At 45.6% G+C, this 22,370-nt stretch overlaps 1 protein-coding gene across 1 annotated transcript in view; it reads right to left on the bottom strand.

Annotated features, from left to right (window-relative positions):
* The window catches only part of PMFBP1 (polyamine modulated factor 1 binding protein 1), a 2,019,859-nt gene that overhangs the window by 1,460,541 nt on the left and 536,948 nt on the right, over window positions 1-22,370 (bottom strand). Inside the window, exons 11-13 of the mRNA XM_085636957.1 lie at window positions 17,332-17,415; window positions 16,721-16,867; window positions 5,811-5,894 (exon numbers count right to left, since the gene is read on the bottom strand). Of these exons, the coding sequence (XP_085493083.1) occupies window positions 5,811-5,894; window positions 16,721-16,867; window positions 17,332-17,415 (315 nt within the window). The remainder of the gene's footprint in view (window positions 1-5,810; window positions 5,895-16,720; window positions 16,868-17,331; window positions 17,416-22,370) is intronic.

Raw genomic sequence — 22,370 nt, forward strand, 5'->3', positions numbered from 1 at the left:
CAAAACCTCACACCCAAGATGGTAAGAGAGAGATGAGGTTTTGCGTGGATTACAGAGGTCTCAATGCTGTCACTAGGACAGATGCCCACCCAATACCTAGGGCAGATGAGCTCATTGACAGACTGGCAGCTGCTAAGTTTTTGAGCACATTTGACCTAACAGCAGGCTACTGGCAAATCAGACTAGCTGAGAGTGCAAAGGCCAAAACTGCTTTCTCGACCCCAGGAGGACATTATCAATTTGTGGTAATGCCCTTTGGTTTGAAGAATGCACCTGCCACTTTCCAAAGGCTGGTGAATCAAGTCCTTACTGGGTTGGATGATTATTGTGCAGCTTATCTTGATGATATTGCTGTCTTTAGCTCCACCTGGGAGGATCACCTGGTCCACCTGAGGAATGTTTTAGAGGCCCTGCAAAAGGCAGGCCTCACTATCAAGGCCACTAAGTGCCAGATAGGGCAGAGCAAGGTTGTATACCTGGGCCACCTAGTTGGTGGGGGTCAGGTTCAACCACTGGAGAGCAAGATCCAGACCATAAAGGACTGGGCTCCTCCAACTACCCAGACTCAGGTCAGAGCTTTCTTGGGCCTGTCTGGGTACTACAGAAAGTTTGTTAAGAACTATGGGTCCATAGTGACACCACTTAATGACTTGACCTCCAAGAAGATGCCAAAGAAAGTTCAGTGGACAGCAAGCTGTCAAAAAGCATTTGATGACCTGAAGCAGGCCATGTGCAGTGCACCTATTCTGAAAAGTCCAGACTACTCCAAAGAGTTCATTGTCCAGACAGATGCTTCTGAGTTAGGTGTGGGAGCTGTTCTTTCACAACTGAATGTAGATGGTCAAGACCAGCCCATTGCTTTTATAAGTAGAAGGCTGACCCCTAGAGAGAAACGTTGGTCAGCTATTGAGAGGGAGGCCTTTGCTGTGGTTTGGGCCCTGAAGAAGCTGAGGCCATACTTGTTTGGCACTCACTTCAAGATTCAGACAGACCATAAGCCCCTCTTGTGGCTAAATCAGATGAAGGGTGAAAATCCCAAACTTCTTAGGTGGTCCATTTCCCTACAGGGGATGGACTTCACAGTGGAACATAGACCTGGGACTGACCATGCCAATGCAGATGGACTCTCCAGATATTTCCACTTAGAACATGAAGACTCAACTGGTCAAGGTTAGTTTAATGTCCCTAAGTTTGGGGGGGGGTTGTGTAGGAGAGTAGGGTCTGCTTTCTATGTTCACCCCCACTTTTTGCTTTTGCTTTACTGGTTTACGACTTAGATGTGGCTGTGGGCCTGCTAATCAGACCCACAGCCCTGCTGTTCTCTCTCTAAATTACTACTATGTACTTTAGGTGCATAACCCATTTGGATAGGATCACCTTATTGGCCCCTGTACAGTGTACCCTAGGTACCCAGGGCATAGGTGTACCCTAGGCCTACCAGGGGCTGCAGCATGTATTGTGCCACCCCTGGCCTGGCCTTCCATTTTGACACAACTGGCTGATCACTCAGCTGGGGCAAGGTCGTGTAATCACCCCTTGCTTAGGTGTAGTATTCCTATACCTAACTTACATATAGACACATGTGTACCTATCAGTCACTCCTATGGCAGGCCTTGACAATCCTGGAGGCAGAGTGCTTGGTAACATGTGAGATGGTGCTCTAGCATGAGCTGAGCCTGTCTGCAGCTTTCGGAACCATGTCCTTATAGCTGTTCTATGATATAGCCTACCATATACTCTTAAAGTGCCTTATAATCTTAGACGGTTATGGTAACTATGGTTTGGCTTTATCAAAGCATGTCGTGTAAGGTGTCTAACACTCGGGAATAATACCCCCATGCCATTTCTGGACATGAGAATATTATTCCCCCCTTCTAGAGGGAAAGACATGTTAAAATCATACTTCAACTGTTAGCCTCTGACCAAAGCCTCAGCATCACAAAATGGATGCTGCTGCCACGACACAAGTCTGACCTCCTGCTGCTGGGAGGGATCCCAGCCAGGGAGGCCTGGACAATAGGTTTCCTGCTTGGGGAGGTGCTAGCACCTCCCCAGACAGCCTTTAGTGTATTGGGGCAGGGTGGGCTGAAAGGAATGAGACATGCCTGGGGCACACAAGGTGTTCCTTGCATAGTCCAGTTCAAACCGGCGCTGGGGCACTCCAGCCCCAGCTCTGGCGCGAAACTGGACAAAGGGAAGTGGGTGTAACCACCCCCTCCCAGGTCCCACCCATAAGGCGTGACCTAGCAGGTATCCCAGCCCCCCAGATTAGTATAAGAGTGGGAGTTGGGCCTCAAGACTTTAGATTATCCTGAACCTGCAAAACTGAACAGAAACTCTGGACCTTCGACATTCGACGAAAGAAGAAGACTGAAGAATCTCCCTTGTAGCCAAGGAGTGGCTACCCTGTGCAAACAGGCACCATCAAGTGACTACCCTTTGCTTTGTGAAACGTTCGACGAGGAACCGACTGCAGAGCCCGACCAGAGCCTTGATTTCCAGACTTCTCCGACCCTCATCCACATCTGCAGCAGAGCTGAGATCCGTGGAGGCGACGAGCGACGTGGGACCGGCTACCTGGGAAAAGTGGCTAGTAACTTACAGCGCAGCTTCTGAGGTACCCTCGAAGTTGTGCACCGGGGATTGAGAAGCCCCAACCCCAAGCACCATCTGCACCGAAGACCAGCCCCCCACACTCCACGAGTCCTGCGTGGGGCCCTTCAGCATTTTCCTGCTTGCCGCGTCTGTCCGGTTGCTTGCCCGCTGGCTAGTGGCCTTTGTGACGACGCTCCCTAAAATCTTCTGCGCTGGTTTGGCTCCTCCAGACTGGCTCCCGCTTCTCTGCAAAGAAGAAGCACCCCAGACCTTCCTGGTCTGCACCAGAAGCAAGTCCCTTGTTCTTCGTGGGTTCCGCTTGCCAAGGCTTGGTGAGTCCTAGTCCAACTTCGACGCCGCCGACAGCAAGAGCCTTCGTGGGACAGCTCGCCTCCTGGTCCTGGTCGTCCTCGACGCTTCCTGGTCCTCCTGGCTCCAGCGACAAGCTTCACCTTCCCCTGCAACTCTTCACGACATCGCCTGGTTCCTTCCTGGTTCCACGTGGTCACTGGCTAGTGACCTTGACTCTGTCCCCTCTGCTTGCAGGTTTCTTCTCTTCTTGATCCCAGGCTTGGGATCCACCGGACACTCTCCCCTGACTGCCTGTCAGCATCTTTCTTCAGGCATCCATAGGAGTCGACGACGAAAACGACGCATCTTCACCCCTATGCACCCGCAGCCTGTGGGCTAGGTAACTTGGGTACTCCGGTGCTCATCAGGATAGTGACTATCCTAGTGTCTAGTTTTCAAGTCTCAACTTCCTAGCTACTCCGGAAGTGTCCTAAATCTATCTATTTCTAAACTGTAACATTGCTATTGACTTTTACGCATTACGCGTGAGTGTTTCCACTCTGCACACGAATCCCGTGGGCCTCCCACTCCCTAACTAACGCTAGTGTAGTGTAGCCCCAGCGATTCCCTAGGCCTAGGCCTATTCTATTTCCGTGACAGTGGTTCTTATACCACTTATTTAGTATATGGTTTGCGTGGCCCCTAGGGCCTAACTGTATTACTTACCTGTGTGACTTACTGTATGCATTAATAAGACTGTGTTGTACTTACCTCTAAACTCATAAAGAGTGCTGAGGGTTTGCTTAGAATAAATACACTTTATTTTATATATATATATCTGTTGTGGTGTCCTTTCATTTGGTATTCAAGGGATTATATATGGTATCACAGCTGGCTTCACATGCCATTCAGAGTTTAGCCTAAGACTGCTCTTGTCCATGCTACCACTAGGATAGCTGGTCTATAAGGTTGACTTTACAACCAATCACCATAAGGGTATTTGGACTGATATAAGGTGTACACTATAACTAGTGACATCATACATCAGGCCAACTTCTCACACTAAACGCCTATTTCTCTTGGCTTGCTAAGTACTGGTACAGACAGCTTGCTTGCTTAGAAGAGGTCTGCGGCGAATGAGGACAATTTAAAAAAAAAAAAATTTTTTAAAAATTTAAAAAGAGAAGGAGGTGGCACATGGGCAAGTGTTGCACATCTACATTTGTTCCCTTATGTGATACAATTATAAGTGGGTGTTGCTCTGTGTGTTAACATCCCTCAGCATGGGACGACTCCTGGTGGCCCGCGTCACTGGGGACACCCCCGCACCCACCAACCATGCACGCAACCTGGGAGTCATCCTCGACTCGAAACTCACCATGACCAAACAAGTCAACGCAGTCTCCTCCACCTGCTTCAACACCCTCTGTATGCTCCGCAAGATCTACAGATGGATCCCGACAGACACAAGGAAAACAGTCACCCAGGCCCTAGTCAACAGCAGATTCGACTACGGAAACGCCCTCTACGCCGGAGCCCCGACCAAGCTCATCAACAGACTGCAAAGAATCCAGAATGCCTCCGCACGCCTGATCCTCGACGTCCCGATCCACAACCACATCACCCCCCACCTGAGGAACCTGCACTGGCTCCCTGTCGACAAAAGAATCTCCTTCAAGCTCCTGATCCACGCACACAAGGCACTCCCCAAGACCGGCCCAGCTTATCTCAACAGTCGACTCTCCTTCTACGTACCCAACAGGAAACTCCGCTCCGCAGACCTCTCCCTGGCTACCGTCCCACGCATCCGTAGAACCACAGCCGGAGTCAAATCCTACTCCCACCGCGCCGCCAAGACATGGAACACCCTCCCCCTCATCCTACGACAAACCGAAGACCTTCTAGCCTTCAGGAGACAACTCAAGACCTGGCTGTTCGACCAGTAGCAACAGCACCCCCCCCTCTCCCCTCCCTCAGGGCCTTGAAACCCTTGCGGGTATGTAGTGCGCTTTACAAATTATTGATTGATTGATTGATAGGGTAGTATTGCCCTGTGTGAAAACTGCTACAACCTAGTTAGTGTTGCCATGTTTCATACGGCAAACGAGAAGCGATTGCTGCAGTATGATACAGCTATAGACTAGTGAGAAATGCCCAACGTGATGCAGCTATGGAGGAGTGAATGTAACTCTGATACAGCAAACTGTTTTATCACAGCATGTTTATTTCCTCATTAACCAAGCATTTATTTTATTGCTATTATAGAAGCGGTTATCCGCTGGTTATTATCCAGCTTGCTAGCTTGAGTGCAGAAGCTTTGTTGGGCCTGCCCACAGTCCAGGAAACTTTTAAATTAATTTTTGAATAATGGGGGGATTAATTAGCCTTGGAAAACACAAGCCCCAGCAAGACCAACCCAGCATATTATACTCAAAAGTATAGAGCGCACACAAACATTACAGCATTGCTGAACGTTTTTTACGCATATACCTATTACCAAGGGTAGAGAATACCTTTAGTGGACATGAGAAAGCACAAAGGGTGTTTCTTCCCTAAAGTGAGTGAGAAAAACTGGTGTTGGCTGTAAAGGTAATTGCACCAATAAACAAAAGCAACATAAGAATCAATTAATAGATAACTGTCTGTTGAAAAACAACACATATAAGCAAAATAACTGAATGAAATGAAAAGCAAGACCTGCTAAAATGTGTAGGTAAAGCGAAGAAGTGGTGCTTGGGTGACATGAATACTTATGCATTGGTGATATCCGCAAGTTTTGGGTGGAACAAAGGGGCCCCTGAGGGGACAGATGGAGCTGGTTTCATAGCTATATACCAGTGTCCTCTAAACGGCTGTGTGTCAGTACAGTTATCAGAAAACCTTCAGATTAGAAATAAGTTGATGTATTTAGGTTTAGCTCTTACCTCTAAGGCTTGTTCCCGTTGGCAAGCTCTCAGTGCTTGATTTTCTCCTTCCACTCGCGACAGAAGAACGTTACTCTCAACAAGCTGAGGGTGAGGGACAGAGATACATGCTGTCAGCTATTTTGCACCAGGGCAAAGTTACAAGTAGTGAATTAGTGCACAGAGACCCACATACATGCAAATGCAAGAAGACCTGCATTGTCCCACCAAGGTCTAAAACTCAACAAACACATGTGCTCTTCCTAAAACAGACAAGTGTGGATATGACAATTCAAAAAGTTCAAATTCTCACTTGCAGCTCGACCAAGGGATGATATTCTAGCAGGTGTCCTGCAGTCCTCACTCACCTCAAACACTGCCATGTTATACTCTACAGTCAAACTTGTTACCAACTAAAAAAAAATGGGCATGTCACCCCGATACTCTGCGATCCTCACTGGATAGCAATAAACGCAAGAATTACATTTACATTATGTTGACTCATCTACAAAGCAATTCCTCAATATCGATCTTCTCACCTCTCCAAATTACTTATCTGTAGTGGTACAAAGTGACCCAGACGCTGAAATTCCTTGCTGATCTAGGTATCAAGCTTCAAAACCTCTTTTGCTGGTACTGCAATCCAAGCCTGGAATTCTTTGACAACTAACACAAGAGCATATCCCTTCTCTCTTTTTATGAAACACTTAAAAACCCAACCACTTCCACATCTTTTTTAACTAATGACTCTTTTCCTAATCTGCAACACAGACAACCTGCTCAATGGATCCTGGTCTACTGTTCTTACACAACGGGTCTCTGGAATGTTATTGCTACCTGCTACATTACAACCTACATTGATTAATGTTATCTGATGGGATTTCAACTGATTTCTATGTAAAGAACCCTAAATCTCGTGGTGGTGCAGGAGCTCTATATGAAACAGTTAAATTAAATAGCAATGAAATTCACTCCAATTAACACATTCCATATACACTAGAAATATGGACACACACGTGTGCAATCTAAACAGCTTGCTCCACAGCCTGCACCCAATAGCTTTAGAAAACATTGTCTGTGCCTTTTCAACTGTCACTGGCTTGCACGTTCTAAGTGTTTGGTGTCTAACTTTACCCAGCATGCCCTTCCCTGGTTTGAGTGGGAAGCTAGAGTTCTAGATTTATGCAGCAAACCTTCGGAAAGTGGGTAGGATTGGTCAAGAGCTACACAGGCATAGCTGGGAGGAGGTGTTCAAATTGCTTCATAGCATTTACATTTACCCAGGTACAAGTGGAACTAAGAAAATAACATCAAGCATCAAGTTTGCCTTGTGAATACTGCATGCACACAGATGTGTACAACATACTGGTAAACAAGCACACATAACGGGGCTCCTACATATATTTTTACAAAACCCAACGACCATACACTTAATCTATGCAGACACGCAGAAAAATATACAGTCAACAATGCACAGACATCAAAAGTCATACATTTGATTAAGAGTAAAGGACTTCAGAGTCCGATAGCCCCTTTTGAGTAACAAGGTAGGTGAACAGTTTATGGTAGTTATCCTCAATAGACGTTCTGAAAGGTGGTCCCTATAAAAGTGTGGTCCCTATTTTTGTGACTTTGATTCGAGCAACTGTTGCCATTTTCTATTGTCCCAAAAAGTTTTTAAAGTTTTAAAATATAAGTGAAAAGGTTTCTTAATTAAATATGTATACAAATGTGACAAAAATGGATCAACAATAGTATTATCATCTGGTATACACAATGAAACATTGGTGATTGGAGTACTGTAAGACTAATTTCGTTTTTTGCTTTCTTTGTTGCTGTTTGGTGTTTTTACTGATGTCACAAAATCCTCAAGAAGTGGTAAAGTTCTCGCTGCCATACACGTGTTGGCTGTCCCTTCACAATCTTTGTCAATTTTGTGGATATTAAATTGAACACAACTGGAAAGAAATTTAAAATTTTCTGGTTTCGTGCAATGGAAATAGTTTCACAAAATTGTATGCAATATATATAAGATTATTGTTTTTAATCGAGCAAAATAAAATTATTTTTACATTCGTACAGTGTCACTAAACTCTCAGAATAGAGATAGACTCGAGCTCTTGAGGCGGAAGCCGAGGGCGTCCTTAGCCAATTTTAACAATTTTACTCTTGTAACTACTGTCACTTTACTCTGTTGCACTTGACAATCACCTGTACCTGCTTGCTGTCGCGCAGTGGATTTAGCGCTGCCGCGGCCCCCAGAACCACCAACTTCTCCCTACCGCCATCTCGGCGAGGACGGAGGCCACGCCCCTTTCTGAAGCCACGCCCCCCGACGCCGCCCTACAAATAGCGCTGATTACAAGCGCCGCGCATTGAGATAGACTCGAGCTCTTGAGGCGGAAGCCGAGAGCGTCCTTAGCCAATTTTAACAATTTTACTCTTGTAACTACTGTCACTTTACTCTGTTGCACTTGACAATCACCTGTACCTGCTTGCTGTCGCGCAGTGGATTTAGCGCTGCCGCGGCACCCAGAACCACCAACTTCTCCCTACCGCCATCTCGGCGAGGACGGAGGCCACGCCCCTTTCTGAGGCCACGCCCCCCGACGCCGCCCTACAAATAACGCTGATTACAAGCGCCGCGCATTGAGATAGACTCGAGCTCTTGAGGCGGAAGCCGAGAGCGTCCTTAGCCGGGACGCCGCCCCTCCACACCTATAAATAATGTGCATCTTTCGGACGCGCAGCGGACGAGCGCAGCGGGCGCGCCGTCTGCGTGCCGAAGGTGCGCCAAAGGTAAGCCCGTCTGCGCCCGTCCGCGCCAGACCGGGCACCAGGGCACGCCACGCTGGCCATCTCATCTCATACTCGTCTCAATCTCTCAAAGAGCTACAGCATCTCGCCCCCCTGCTGTCTCCTAACACCAATCGCCGTATACACACAGCCGGCCTTACGCACCCCGCTCTACACCCTCCATGCAGACGCACACCTTCAGTCAACCCGCCCAGGAACGCTATCTCCATCAGGGTGTCATATTTGAACACCCGCTCTCTAGTAAAGCACTATGAAGATATTTTCATCCTGTTGACTGACAACAGCCCCGACATACTCCTGCTCACGGAAACATGGTTAACGTCAGAGTCCCTCCCAGATATCTTGGTGGCCCTCCCCCCTGACTACTACATTCTCCATGCCGATCGCCCCGGTAACCGGCCCGGAGGTGGGGTGGCAGCCATCATATCCAAGCGCCTGAACTCTATCTCCTCTCTTTCCCTCCCACTTCCTGAGGTGGATAATTTACTTATTAGCGTGGAAATTGGCACCGGTGCCCTCACCTTCCTCCTTTTATACCGGCCTCCACATCCTATGCCATCCTTTTCTACCATCTTGAGCGAACAACTGTCCAATCTACTAACGCAGCACTCCAGTTTCGCCCTCTTCGGCGACCTAAATTATTGGTTCAATGACACTAACGCCGGTCCCCATGCTATAGAGCTCTTTGAGACTCTTAGGAGTCTGAACCTCAACCAACAGGTCACTCAACCCACCCACACTAAGGGCCACATCCTGGACCAGATCTGGACCTGCAATCTGGCTTTGTCCCAGCCAGCTATATCCCCCTGTGTCTGGTCAGACCACTACTTAGTAAACACCACCATCACTGTCGTCGGCCGGACTCCTGCTCCTCTGATGGCTGGCGGCTCCTCACGAAAATGGAGTACATATGACTCCCAGGGCTTCCTCACAACCCTGGCCGACACCCGTCCAGTCTTCAACCCCTCTGATAACATCGAAGGAATAGAACACGACATCGGATCCTGGCTGAAGTCGGCCAGCGACCTCTTTGCCCCCTTGATCAAATTCCCCCCCACTAGGCATCACAACTCCCACAGGTGGTTCTCTGATGACCTTAAGCAACACAAATTAAAAACGCGCCAGCTGGAACGTATTTGGAGACGCAATTATTCCAACTCAGCCAGGCAGTCTTACATGACTGCGCGCAGAGAATACAAAACTGCCATTACCCTAGCCAAAACGGAACACTTCTCCAACAGGATCTCGTCAGCAGTCAACAAATCAAAGGAGGTGTTCAAAGTCATGAATGAACTTACTACTAACGACAGAACCCTCCCAGCCCAGACCCCTACTCAAGAGGCATGTGACACCCTCAACCTCTTTTTTGTGGAAAAGATTGCAAAAATCAAAAACTCTATACCTCCCCTACCCCAGCCATACCCATCGGACACTTCCTCTGACAATCCCTCTACCATCTCTACTTTCCCCGCCCTGAACCCTATCTCATTAGCGGAACTCGCCACTCGCGTGAAATCTGGCTCTCCTAATGACAGCTGTCCGCCATCTGTCTTGCGGAGTATCTGCCTCAATCTACCCGATTGTATTCTACCCCTGCTGAATGGCTCACTCAGCAGTGGCTTCGTCCCTAGCTCTCTCAAGGAGGCCATCCTTGTGCCCCTCCTCAAGAAACCTGGCGCCGACCCCGCAGAACCGTCGAATTATCCTCCTATCTCCCTCCTTCCCTACTTCTCAAAATTAATGGAGGCCCACGTCACCCGATGTCTGTCAAATTTTATCGAATCCTCTTGTCACCTCGAGCCCAATGTAGCCGGCTTCAGGCCTGCCCACTCTACTGAGGCCGTCATCTTGGCAGTCCTGGACACACTCAGGAGCAATGCGGATGCGGGGTCTCCCCAAGCCCTCGTACTCCTGGACCTGTCGGCCGCGTTCGACACGGTGGACCACAACATCCTTCTCCACCGTGTCGGACAGGCAGGCATCCAGGGTTCCGCTCTTAAGTGGGTCGAGACCTTCCTGACTGGTAGAACACAGGCTGTCCGCCTGGGCCCCTACACTGCAACAAAAACCACCACGACCTGCGGAGTCCCCCAGGGCTCCTCCCTCTCACCGCTCCTGTTCAACCTATACCTCCGGCCCTTGATTCACTCTCTCCAGAAATGGGACATCATTGTCTACAACTACGCCGACGATTTACAGATTGTCCTCCCGCTCAATTCTCCCCATGCCATCAAAACATTTCACGCAGTTATGATCCACATCCAACATTGGATGAACCAGAATCAACTAAAGCTAAACCCCGGGAAAACCGAGCTCCTCCTTCCTGGACTCAGCCATGCTCATTGGGGCCTGCAGTTCTGGCCCTCGGAGCTCGGCCCCCCCAGTCCCGGTCAAATCAGTGAAGAGTCTGGGAGTGATTATCGACACCGAACTGTCCCTCAAAGCCCAAGTGGGTGCGGTAATCTCATCTTGTATGTACCAGCTCCGGAAGATTCGCAAAGTTCGCCACCTACTTCCGCTCGCCGCACTTACCCAAGTCGTCATCTCACTTGTGCTTTCCCGTCTGGACTTCTCCAACTCCCTTTACTACGGTCTCCCACAATCTCTGCTACACCGCCTTCAGGTAGTTCAGAACCAAGCGGCCCGACTCATTCACAAAACCCCCAGATGGCAATCGGCCAAACCCTTACTCCACAGACTGCACTGGCTACCAATAGGCCAAAGGGCAGCTTTCAAGGTGGCCTGCCTCACATTCAAAGCCCTCCACTGCTCCGGCCCCGCGTTTCTCAAATCCTTAATTACTCCTCATCGTCCAACGCGCAACCTCCAATCAGCTCACCGTCATCTACTAGTCACCCCCAAAGCTAAAACCAAGAAATTCGTTGGTCGCCGCTTCTCCCACCTGGCTCCCGGGCTTTGGAATCTCCTCCCTCTCTCCATCAGATCCACCCCTTCTCTCCTGAACTTCAGGAAATCACTAAAAACCCACCTCTTCCCTCCCCTTGGTTAAAACCACGCCACTCACGCTTTCTCCCTCACTCACTCTGTCTTAAAGCGTCAGGAAGCCTTTGGTGTCAGCGCGCTTTATAAATTGCACTTAAGATAAGATAAGACAAGAATGCCTATGTAAACATACACTAGTGTGGACGCCAAATAGTTCAAAGTACAAAATACAATATATCAGCAAGAACATAGCACACTGGTGCATGTTCAAATATTGTACAAAAAGCATTATTGGTCCAGAGAAGACAGCTTTTGATAATCCTGACAAAGTTCAGCCAGTACCCATTTCACCCCTGTAGCGGGTTGGCCTAGTGCTTTTTCAAGGCTGAAAAATTTAGTAATACAACCAAAATTTAAAATAATAACAATATTAAGTAACTAATGACGTGCAAAGCAGGCAGGTGCAGTACTACAAACTGCAGTAGAACGTAAAACATTTTTTTTTTTAAAAAGGCGGATACAAACCAGTGCAGGCTTACAAAATTAGTAAACAAAATTGGTAAACAGTATTGTAGTATACTTCAAAAAGGGGGTTGGGGGAACATTCTACTATGGCCAGGAAAAAAATGGGACTATTAAAGAGGGTGTGTCAGAGTAAAACATATATAAGTCGTAATTTTAACATATAATGGGACGAAAAAGCAAGGGATGGGAATCTCACTTGCATTGTTTTTGTCATGTAGTTCAAGGTTATTATGCAGTCTGTAATTATAAAACAGAATTTAAAAATTTGAAAAAATTATCGTTAATTGGAGAGGAGTTGCTTCTTCAGTAAGTCACTACTTACCTTAGATGAATGTGTAATGCCATTTCATGGCCAGTTTTAACAGGAAAATATTGTGGTTTTCTATATTGTTTATATAAAATGCTGCACTAGGTTTATATCCCATTGAAAAGAGGTCGGAGCTGTAGGCAGAGTATATGTCAATTCATCATGAGCGCCTATCTAATAAACACCAGGTGCTGAAGCATCATACCTCGTTCAAACTCATAATTAATGGGGTTCACAAAGGAATTGGGAGAAAAGCAATCTTAAGTGTGTTGTTATATCTTTGCTACCTACTACAGAAATCAGTGCCATGAATGTAAGAGAAAGATCAAAGTCCTTGCAACGAAATATTTACTGACGTAGCGTTTTTGTTCCAGAATATTGAATAGATTTGCAAAACAAATACTTTAAATCATAATCTCACAAATAAAAACAAAAGGTAATACAAACTACTGTCTGCACTGGTTTAAACGCACTCAGTCTTATGGTACATGAGTAAACATTATAGTAGATGACTTAAAACTCAGACGTTTGGGCCCTCTATTAATTCCAGAGTCCTGGCAAGGTGCAATTTTGCCCCAACTTTATAAGAAAGGGGATGACTGACTTCATCAAATCCTCTAATAGCCTTGCTGGACACAGAAGCAAACATTTATGCGCCTTGGTTATCAAAAGACATACAGGATTGGGCTACTTCAAATAAATTAGTCTCTTTCCACTAAATAGGATTTCGACCAGATTTGCTGCAATTAATAAAATGATGTCCCTCTCTACTGATTCAACTAAGCACTTCATAGTATCAAGTCAAATTTATATGAATGCTTCAAAGATTATAACTTAGCATTCAATGGTGTAGACAGGGCCATAGTTTGGAAAAAGCTATGTAAATGGGAGATTACAGCACTTTTGATAAGAACTATTTAGAAGCTCAACTTAAACACTTCTGTATGGACTAAGCTAGGATTGGACATGCATCTCTCACAAAGTTTATATGAGCGGAGGCCTTAAACAAGGTTTTGTACGGCACCCCTACTGTATAGTATTTATAAAGTGTACATGAGTAGCAACATTTTACAATTGAGATATTTTCAACCAAAATTGGGCCCCTCTCAGGTAAATGTTCTGCAATATGCAGACACCACTATTATAGTTGATCGTACTTATGTAGGATTTCAAAGATCACCAAGTGCACTTCATGAACATAATGAAAAGAATGGTTCAGTGGAGAACTGACAAAAACAAGCAGCTATCTTTGAAAGCAGCAGGTGTAGAAATTATGTTGGCAAATAGGAGACATGGAAAAAGAAGGGACATCAAATAAAATTATAGAGGAGAGGTGTGATTGCAAATTGCAACAAGCTTTTTTTTTTTTAAATGAAATTAATCATTTCATGGTTTACGGTTTTTGCACTTGAATGTAAATTCTCCCACCCACAAACCCATCCTAATGGTGATTTCAGCAAGTTGATACTGATAGCCTGTACGGGTAAGCTGTGATGCTGATTTGGCTTAGCGTAATGCTCTCTTTTTTTGTGATTTTCAACCTGCCAGTTTTGTGCTCAATCGTAAATACTCGTCTCTGTCTGAGATGCACTGGCAGGAAGGAGTGTTGGGAACTATTTGGAAAACGCACCTATCTTTCAGGGCCATTATTGCATTTACTATGTTAAGTGTGAGAATGGAAGACTGTTTAGCTAGTTACCATCATTTTACTTGTCTGATGTGATACAACGGCTGTGTTTTAAAATTGTTTCATTCGAATCTGTAACTTTCTTTTTTTGTATATTGTTAAGTATTTCCCTTTTTATTTTATTATTCATTTCCACAGTGTGTATTGTTGATGGTTTTCATTTTATTTGACTGAACTAGCCGACGTAATCATCACACACACTGGTCCACAGAAGTAAAATTTAAACAAATAGCCATCACTCAACAACTACATGACCAAGCCTGGCTAAAGAAGCCAGGCTTGGCATATAAAATCAGTGCTGACTCTCCTGTACTAGCGGACGGTCAAACGAAGAGCACCCTTAAAAACACAATGTTAACCCATAAACAACAAGGAAAGTCCAGGATTATACAACATCCTTTACCACTGACAAGGCAGGGCCTGGTTTGGAGCATGGCCCTGCTCAAACCTCTAACAAACTGCAGCAACAGAAGGGGAGAGGGGCTTTAATATGCTATGGTCCCAGATCTTAAATTCAGCTGCAGTTTAGATATAATCAGAAAAATAGACTTCAGAGAGGCCCCCCAGCACTATTTATGTAAAATACTACCAAATCAACTAAAGAAAATTCACGATCTGTGGTTATCACTTGTACTAATCTACTGTATATCTTACGCATGGAGCTGCACACAAGCATGCAAATTCATACAGAACGATCAATAAGAACTCTTATTGGTTCACGCAGAACGCAACAGAGGGAACACATGGGGCACTATGCTATATACCCACTGTTCATTACCACACACGTTTGATGTGATTTGCGCTTCTCAGACAACCTCTAAAGTTCATAGTGAACCCTTTTCATCGACATACCTCGTTAAAGAATCCTCCACTGAATGTGCATGTTTTTATGATTGTTATTTAGCGTTTGTATAATGCACCATATGCCATTAGGATGGCACTGCATCACTTATTAAAAGTCCTGGGGTGACTTTTCCAACACCATTCCAAAAAGACCATTTACATCACAGATCGGATTCTGGTATGGTTTGTGGCGTTGCATAATCAGTGGTGAGAGGAACTTTAGCAGTGTAGGATGGGTGTATCCGAATTTGTGTTTCATAAGATTGATGGATGCGGGCAAAAGGCATTACCAAAAATCGCATCGAGATCTTTTTGGTTGAGACGCATGGCCATTTCCCATACTATGTCAACATATGGCAGCTGATGGAAGCAAGGGCCATGACTGGCAGGAAATTGCATATTCTGGATATGCTGGGTGTATGTTTTGAGTTCTGTACTAACTAGTTCTGTTGCAGGATAATGTGTGGCACATATTGATAGATTGTGATGTCATGAAAGGCAACACCAAACAACATGATGCATCTTTCCTTTGTTGGATGTGTGTGTAGTGTGCTGTCTAACGTGGGCTGTTAAGTGTTACCTGTGTGTTATGAAGCTCTATATTACACTCTTATAGAAGTTTGCAGCTCTTTCTTTTAGGTCATACATCTCAGAATGTTCCAAACGTATGCGCATGCTAAATTCGTAGACTAAGACTCTCAGGCCTCATTACACCTATCTCAAAAGTATTACCCTGGCACCCCGGTCACTGGAGCATTTATTTGAAATCGGATTACTCTGGGTCACTTTTTTACCTTTCAAAAGCACAATTCTAACTCTCTTGCTTCAATAAATTAGGAATTTATATATAATCCTAATCTTTTTTGGAAGAAGTTACTCACCGAATACACCCTGGCTCTGGCATGGCTCACATAATTTCCCACAGACAAAAAGCTATTTTTCTATCTCTAAAGCTCTCCAGTTTTGAAAAACCTCTAAAATCTATGTTGCTAAAATCAGGAATCTGTTTCTCTAAACTATGGGATAGCATGTGCAATAATTTCTTAAATGTTTTTTCCCTGCCATTCCCTTCAAGGAGCCCCACACTAGATACCTGTAAAAAAACAGTTGAAGATCAAGGTCTCAGGTCGAACAAACAAGTGTCACACTGTCACTTCCCCCTCCATACCTCTCTCCTACAACCTCACCTCATTAATCTGCGGCAGATTCTTTTACTCAGCCAGCCTCGATCTCGCTAATCAATCTCTTCAGCATGTATCCAGGAAAATGGATACAGGCACACCAAGCACCTAAAATTTACAATCCGCTTCCATTCTGTGTTAGGATCCTTCAGAGAAAGATCCTTCTGTTCTCATGAACAATCAGGTAGCAGCGTCAAATTCTTGTTATCATCCAAAGAGCTGTGTCCATTGACTAGAGATGGTGAGTAAATGTTCACGCACAGTAGTGTCTAGTTGGAATCTTAAATAAATGAGGTGGTTGAGGTGAACTGGTGAACCAAACAGTGAGTCTGGTCTATTAGGGAGAGGGTGGATGAAATCGATTTCCGAACTACGATCCTCTTCCTCTTAATGAGGCCCACAGAGTCTCCTAGAAAGATTGAGGAGGGCTTTGTATGTGCAGTTTCAGTCAGGTATCATCATAGACAATGGTGTGGCAATCAGGGCACCAGAGCCGACTAGGACTGTGTTCTATCTCTGACCTGTCACTGTGCTTGGTCTTGTAAATATACATCTCTCATAAATGGGAAAGGGGAAGATGTGTGAGATAACCCCCCATCTAGTTAGATACTGGATCAGATCCTCTTACCTGGTGATGTGCTTCCTCACGTTGTTTGCTGTTGGCTTCCAGCTCCTGGTTCAGCTGTTGAATGCGACTGTGTCTCTGCTCCAGCTCTGCCTGCCGCTCCCTCAGCTCCTTCTGTAGCTCATAAACTCTCTGCTCCTGGGCGTCCAGCTATTGACCCACCCAGAAAGAAAATAGCACAGAGGAAAAATCAATTATACTAAATAGCTGGAGGATAATCTGAAAGAGCAGAGGCCTGCAAGCTATGAGGTGGGGGCAGAAGGGACCCTAAGCTTGCAGATCCAATTCAAGAAAAGCCATGTGGGTGGGTGTGGCATGATTGGTGTAATGACTTATCCCTGACACCTGTCTATACCACCCAACCAAGAAACAGGATATGCTAGCAGGCAGATCACAATACGCAAACAGTGATTGCAGTACAAAGCACCAATTTAGCATGGGCGATCATTGAAGGATTGCGAATAAAGGAATATGCAGAAAGCCGTCGCTAAGCACCTTTCGTAAACCCAGAGAGCTGGGGAACATGTAACTAACATCATCTTGCATTGCTCAACAAACACCAAATCCTCACTTTTCAACAAAATGGCTGTGACGCAAGTACTGGCAAGACTCACCTGAGCGGCTAGTCCATCTCGCTTGTCCTGTATAAGTAGTATCTCGTTCTGAAGGCTGCGCAGTTTGCCATCCCGACGCTGCAGCTGCAGAGTTTCCATGGAAAAAAGGGAGGGGGAGCGGAGAAGGGGAGAGAGACCAGGACGGGATCATTGAGTGTCAACCAATAAGCGATTAGCATGACAAAGCGCAGGTATTGATCAGCTATTGCAAAGCAAGCTGCACAGACCAACCCCCGGCTCCTCACTCCTGCTCTCCTCTTTAAAGCGTGGTTTCTGTTTTTGGCCATTTCCATGCTACGCTTTGGAACGAAAACCGAACACAATGCGGTTGCCACCATTATATGTTGCAGTCTTCTGAATGTAGCAGTTAAGTAGGAAGGCCGTGTGCCAATCCAGGAAAGAGGGCAGACACATGAGCCAACATGCTCTGGACATACAGTCACAGTTCAGTGTCTGGAGATACACCATTGCTATGGCACTGATGTACGTCAACACTAGTGACCTCTCTAGAGTACAAAGTAATGTCTCCAAGAAGCCATTTGCAAATTAGGCCGAGGACTAGGCTGGCCTCCAAATCAAAGGTGAGCTAGTCACTGTGCCCTGGTCCTGTCTGCCCCAAGCCAGACCAAGCAATCACACACTACCTGTCCCCATGTCACACAAGGCAGTCATATGCACTCCGGTCTCATTGCAGACTCGTAAAACCTGTCCACATTTTAGACAGAGCAGTCATGGGCAGCATACCCTCATTACAGATAAGCAGTTCCAAACATAAGGTCCATCTGCAAGTCCAGGAGTCGCATGCAGACTGCCATCATTACAGTGTGAGCCTCCATCATTAGACAGTACTCATAGTACATGGGCTTGGCTCATTACAGCCTGATCAGTCAAAAGCAGCTGCTGCTCAATCTAGAGACCGCGGTAACCAACAGCCTTTTCTCAGTACAGACAGAACGGTCACATACAGCCTACGCATAATCTAGACCGCAGTCACATACAGTCTATTACCGTCTGAACTGAACAGCGTCACTGCAGGCTGAACTGCAGACAGAGCAGTCACCGTACAATCAATTCACATTTCAGACCGCCGCAGAGCCTTATTTCCGATGAAGAATTCACGCAGCCAGTTCTCAAAGCAGACAAGCATTCACCGACACTGCCCTTGCTCCAGATTACACAGTCACACGCGGCACCCATTAACGCCTGTTCACAGTACAGTCCGAGGAGTCGAGCACAGCCTGCTCTCATTAGAAATGCGAGCTCATCTCTGCACCGAGCATGGCTTCCTCGGACTCCTAAAATCACGAGCGAGCCTCAGCCTGCCCTGATTACAGCCGAAGCAGCCATGCGCAGCCGGCCCTCGCTGCATATTAAACAGGGCGCGCAGAGCCCTGCTCCGTTCTGAGCTAGCAGGCGAAGGCATTGATGCATTGCGTTGTACGCAACGTGCAGACCTCAAGGTCAAGGGTCATCCAGAAATCTAAAAGGTGAAAGAAATTGGCGCAGTCTTAAATTTAGGACGTCAGGGTCCATCTCAAGTCTTCGTAGGCCAGCATTAGACTCCTATATATATTAGAACAATGAGGATGTAATTTGCACAATAAACTATCATATCAATATGGAACAGAACGTCTCCAAGAAAACAATAGCTATTCGTAGATGTTACACCCACTTTACTCTTCTCAATACAAATAGCGTTTATTTCATTCCAAAATGGAGGAACGGTCAAATCTGCCCACTCCTGAACATGATATATATATATATATATAGTGAAGCAACTGTAGAAGAAAAATGATAAAAATGTACTTATTTATGCAGTGACCTATACGCATGTTAAACATAGAAAAATATAACCCTAAGTAATATGTACTGTTATGCATGAATTAGAAAAAATCCTATATCTTTATAAACAAGATTATTATACACATTTATACAAAGGAATACACATATCCAAGTACACATATATAATCCAAACAAGTGCTTATATACACAAGTTTAGGTTTGAGTATGGTGGGTATGTGGGGAAGATGCAACTCTTGAGTTGACTTCTGAAGATAAGGTAGTCATCTGTGGATCTTATGTTTGGGGGTAAAGAGTAAACACAAGGAGATGATGGACGGAGTGCTGAAACTTTTCAGACACCCACCCCCAGTCACAGATCTGGGTTGAATCCATCATCATTCTGTGGAAATATGGATTTTTCTGGTCAGTTATGTCCCCTATCTTGGACCCCAACGGTTTCATGTATAAATCACAAGTACATGTATGTTCCCTCCAGTTCCAGTTATGAAGACGCAAACACATGTGCGTCCACCGCCAACATGTCCTCTTTCAGATCCGCCATGAATGGGCTGGATATTCCATTTATAAGTATGAAAGGCCACCGGCTTTATATGGTTCACTTATGACATTTTACAGTCCAGGCAAGTAGGCCCTGATTCTGCCATCAAGCTTTTCCTGCCTTCTGCCTCTGAAAGCTCCAGTCTGAGCTCACATCTGTATCCATGAACTTTGTCCTCATTCTCTGCGCGGCTAACGGTGCCTGACATCAGCCTGTTGCCTGCCAAAAACTGTATTTCACCTTCGAGATTATCTGCTTCGCTCCCTACCCAATGCATTCCTGTCTAGTAGTTTAAGTAAACATTCTTCCAGCTACCGAGCAAAAGGCCCGGCTTCTCTATCTTTATGCAAGTAATTCATAGCCCTGTCACTATGGAAGATTTCGGCCCTCGCATCTAGTGTAGACACTTAGACGCTTGTACACGCACTAATAGTCAGTATAGTCAGTATAGAATAAGATTCTACTCTAAGAGACCTCTCTTCTGGATAACATAGTTCTCTAAACATAGGATGTTAGATATGATTTGGGATTAGGTTGACTTGACCCTCCAGACTTCTGTCGCCACATGTAGAGCTAAATGTCAAGTCCCCTTCTCCCCCTAGTTGCACGTCAATCACACGTCATGCTGCTGCGCGCGCATTTCTGCCAAGTATTTCTGCTGACATTGCGAAATTCTTTCATGGAACCACCCTATTATGACATCATACCTGATGACGTTCTTTAGTTACGCCCAGTTACACCCACTCTAGCTACGCATGTATGTTTTATCTTTACTATCAATTGTTACGCCTCCTGCATTTGCTTCACTGTAATGCCTATTGTATAAAAATGATTACTTGTCAATAAAGTAACGTCTTCACTTCCTGAACCTTCGTGGTGATGGAATATGGAGCGCCAATTTAAATTGATTCTGGAATAAAGCCCGTTCCGAACCTCTAATACCACGGATTCTGCCTCTTATTTTACTGAGCTATTGTTATAGATTTTTCCGCATCAAATTAAGTCCCGGTAATTAAATTATTTACCACATAAATGGCGCCCGAATAGGGACACTTTCTCATCTCACGCGCCGGCGGTGCGTTGCAGGCCCGGTCTCCTGTCACAGCTGGACGGACAACAACGCGTACCCACAGGATTTCCTGTATCTCCCTCCTGCCGAGCGGGGGTAACTGAGGCTGCGATCAACACCCAGACGAGGCGGTGAGAAGTGCGAAGTATCCCGACCAGAGCCTAGCTGAGAGAGCAAGATCCGAGGTATACAGAGGCCCACCAGTTTCCGAAGTTTCCGAAGTTCCGAGTCGAGTCCAGTCCGGTTCAAGTTCAGTTCAGTTCCGAGGCCTTCCGTTCCGAGCTACCCGGTGAGTACCATTATCGGGGAGGCGTTCTGACGTGCACATAGGTTGTGCCGGTCAAGACGGGTTTGGGTACACAAATCCGGTCTGCACTGTTTCAGCAGTGTATCTGTACTGTTTAGCAGTATATCAAGTATGTCTAGTATATAATTCAGATTTACCTAGTTAGTATCGAGTATTATGCTTAGTGACTAGTTCCCTAGATGACCATCATTGTTTATTCATTAAATGTTAAATGTTAAAATGTTTTAAATACGTTCTGTATATTGTGGTGTGAATGAGGATTAGTTACTTACCTGTAATCCTAGTTCTCATCCAGGGGTATACTCATCAAAGTCATAATCTATGAATAATCCCCGCCCATGTGCGGGATCCCGGAGCATATAGAAAATACATATATATAAATATATATATATATACATATGTGAAAACATATAAATGCAGCCTAATAATGTTCAAAACATGGCAATGCTGTAAATTACATATTTTTGCATAGTAGTGCCCCCGTAACCCGTAAGGAAAAAAGGAAGCATCAGGCAAATTATAACACAGCACTGCTTTATTGCCATAAAGCAACATGTAATTGTAGGCATTCGCCAGTAGGCTGCAGTAGAGTATCAAGAATCCAAGAAAACTGACACCTTGCCTTTAAGGCATTAGAGTAGGGGGACCGTGCCTTTAAGGCCTGCCCGTGACCCCCTGCTCCCATGATGCACTACAGGTGACAGTTGGGCCAGTTCTTTTTGGCGGTGCCTCCGCACCTGAGTAGATCTGCCTTCCATACATCACTTATTTAAAGAGAAAACATTGCTCGTCCGGGGAGGTGGGTGGGTCGCTTATGACTTTGATGAGTATACCCCTGGATGAGAACTAGGATTACAGGTAAGTAACTAATCCTTCTCATCCAGGGGATACTCATCAATAGTCATAATCTATGAATAGAGTAGCAAGCCCATACCCAAAGTCTCGCGGACGAGCAACAAAGCAGTTAAAACATACATTAAAAGACACATCTTGTATTACAGTTATGCAAATAGGTTCCTCAAAGAGGCCTGCCCCACCTGGGCGTCGGCCTGTGCGTCTGAATCTAGGCAATAATGGCGCGTGAAAGTATGGACTGAGCGCCATGTAGCCGCTTTACAGATCTCAGACATGGGAACGTTGCGAAGGAGTGCTACCGTAGAAGCCTTCCCCCGAGTAGAATGTGCTCTAGGTTTACCCTGCAGAACTTTGTGGGACAGTTGGTAAGCCAAAGCTATACAAGAGACAATCCATCTAGAGATAGATCTCTTGGCCGCAGCCAGCCCGGTATTAGTGGGTCCATAGTTAACAAAGAGCCTGTCTGA

Source organism: Triturus cristatus, chromosome 12 (genome assembly GCF_964204655.1).
Source record: "Triturus cristatus chromosome 12, aTriCri1.1, whole genome shotgun sequence".
NCBI classification, from domain to species: Eukaryota; Metazoa; Chordata; class Amphibia; order Caudata; family Salamandridae; genus Triturus; species Triturus cristatus.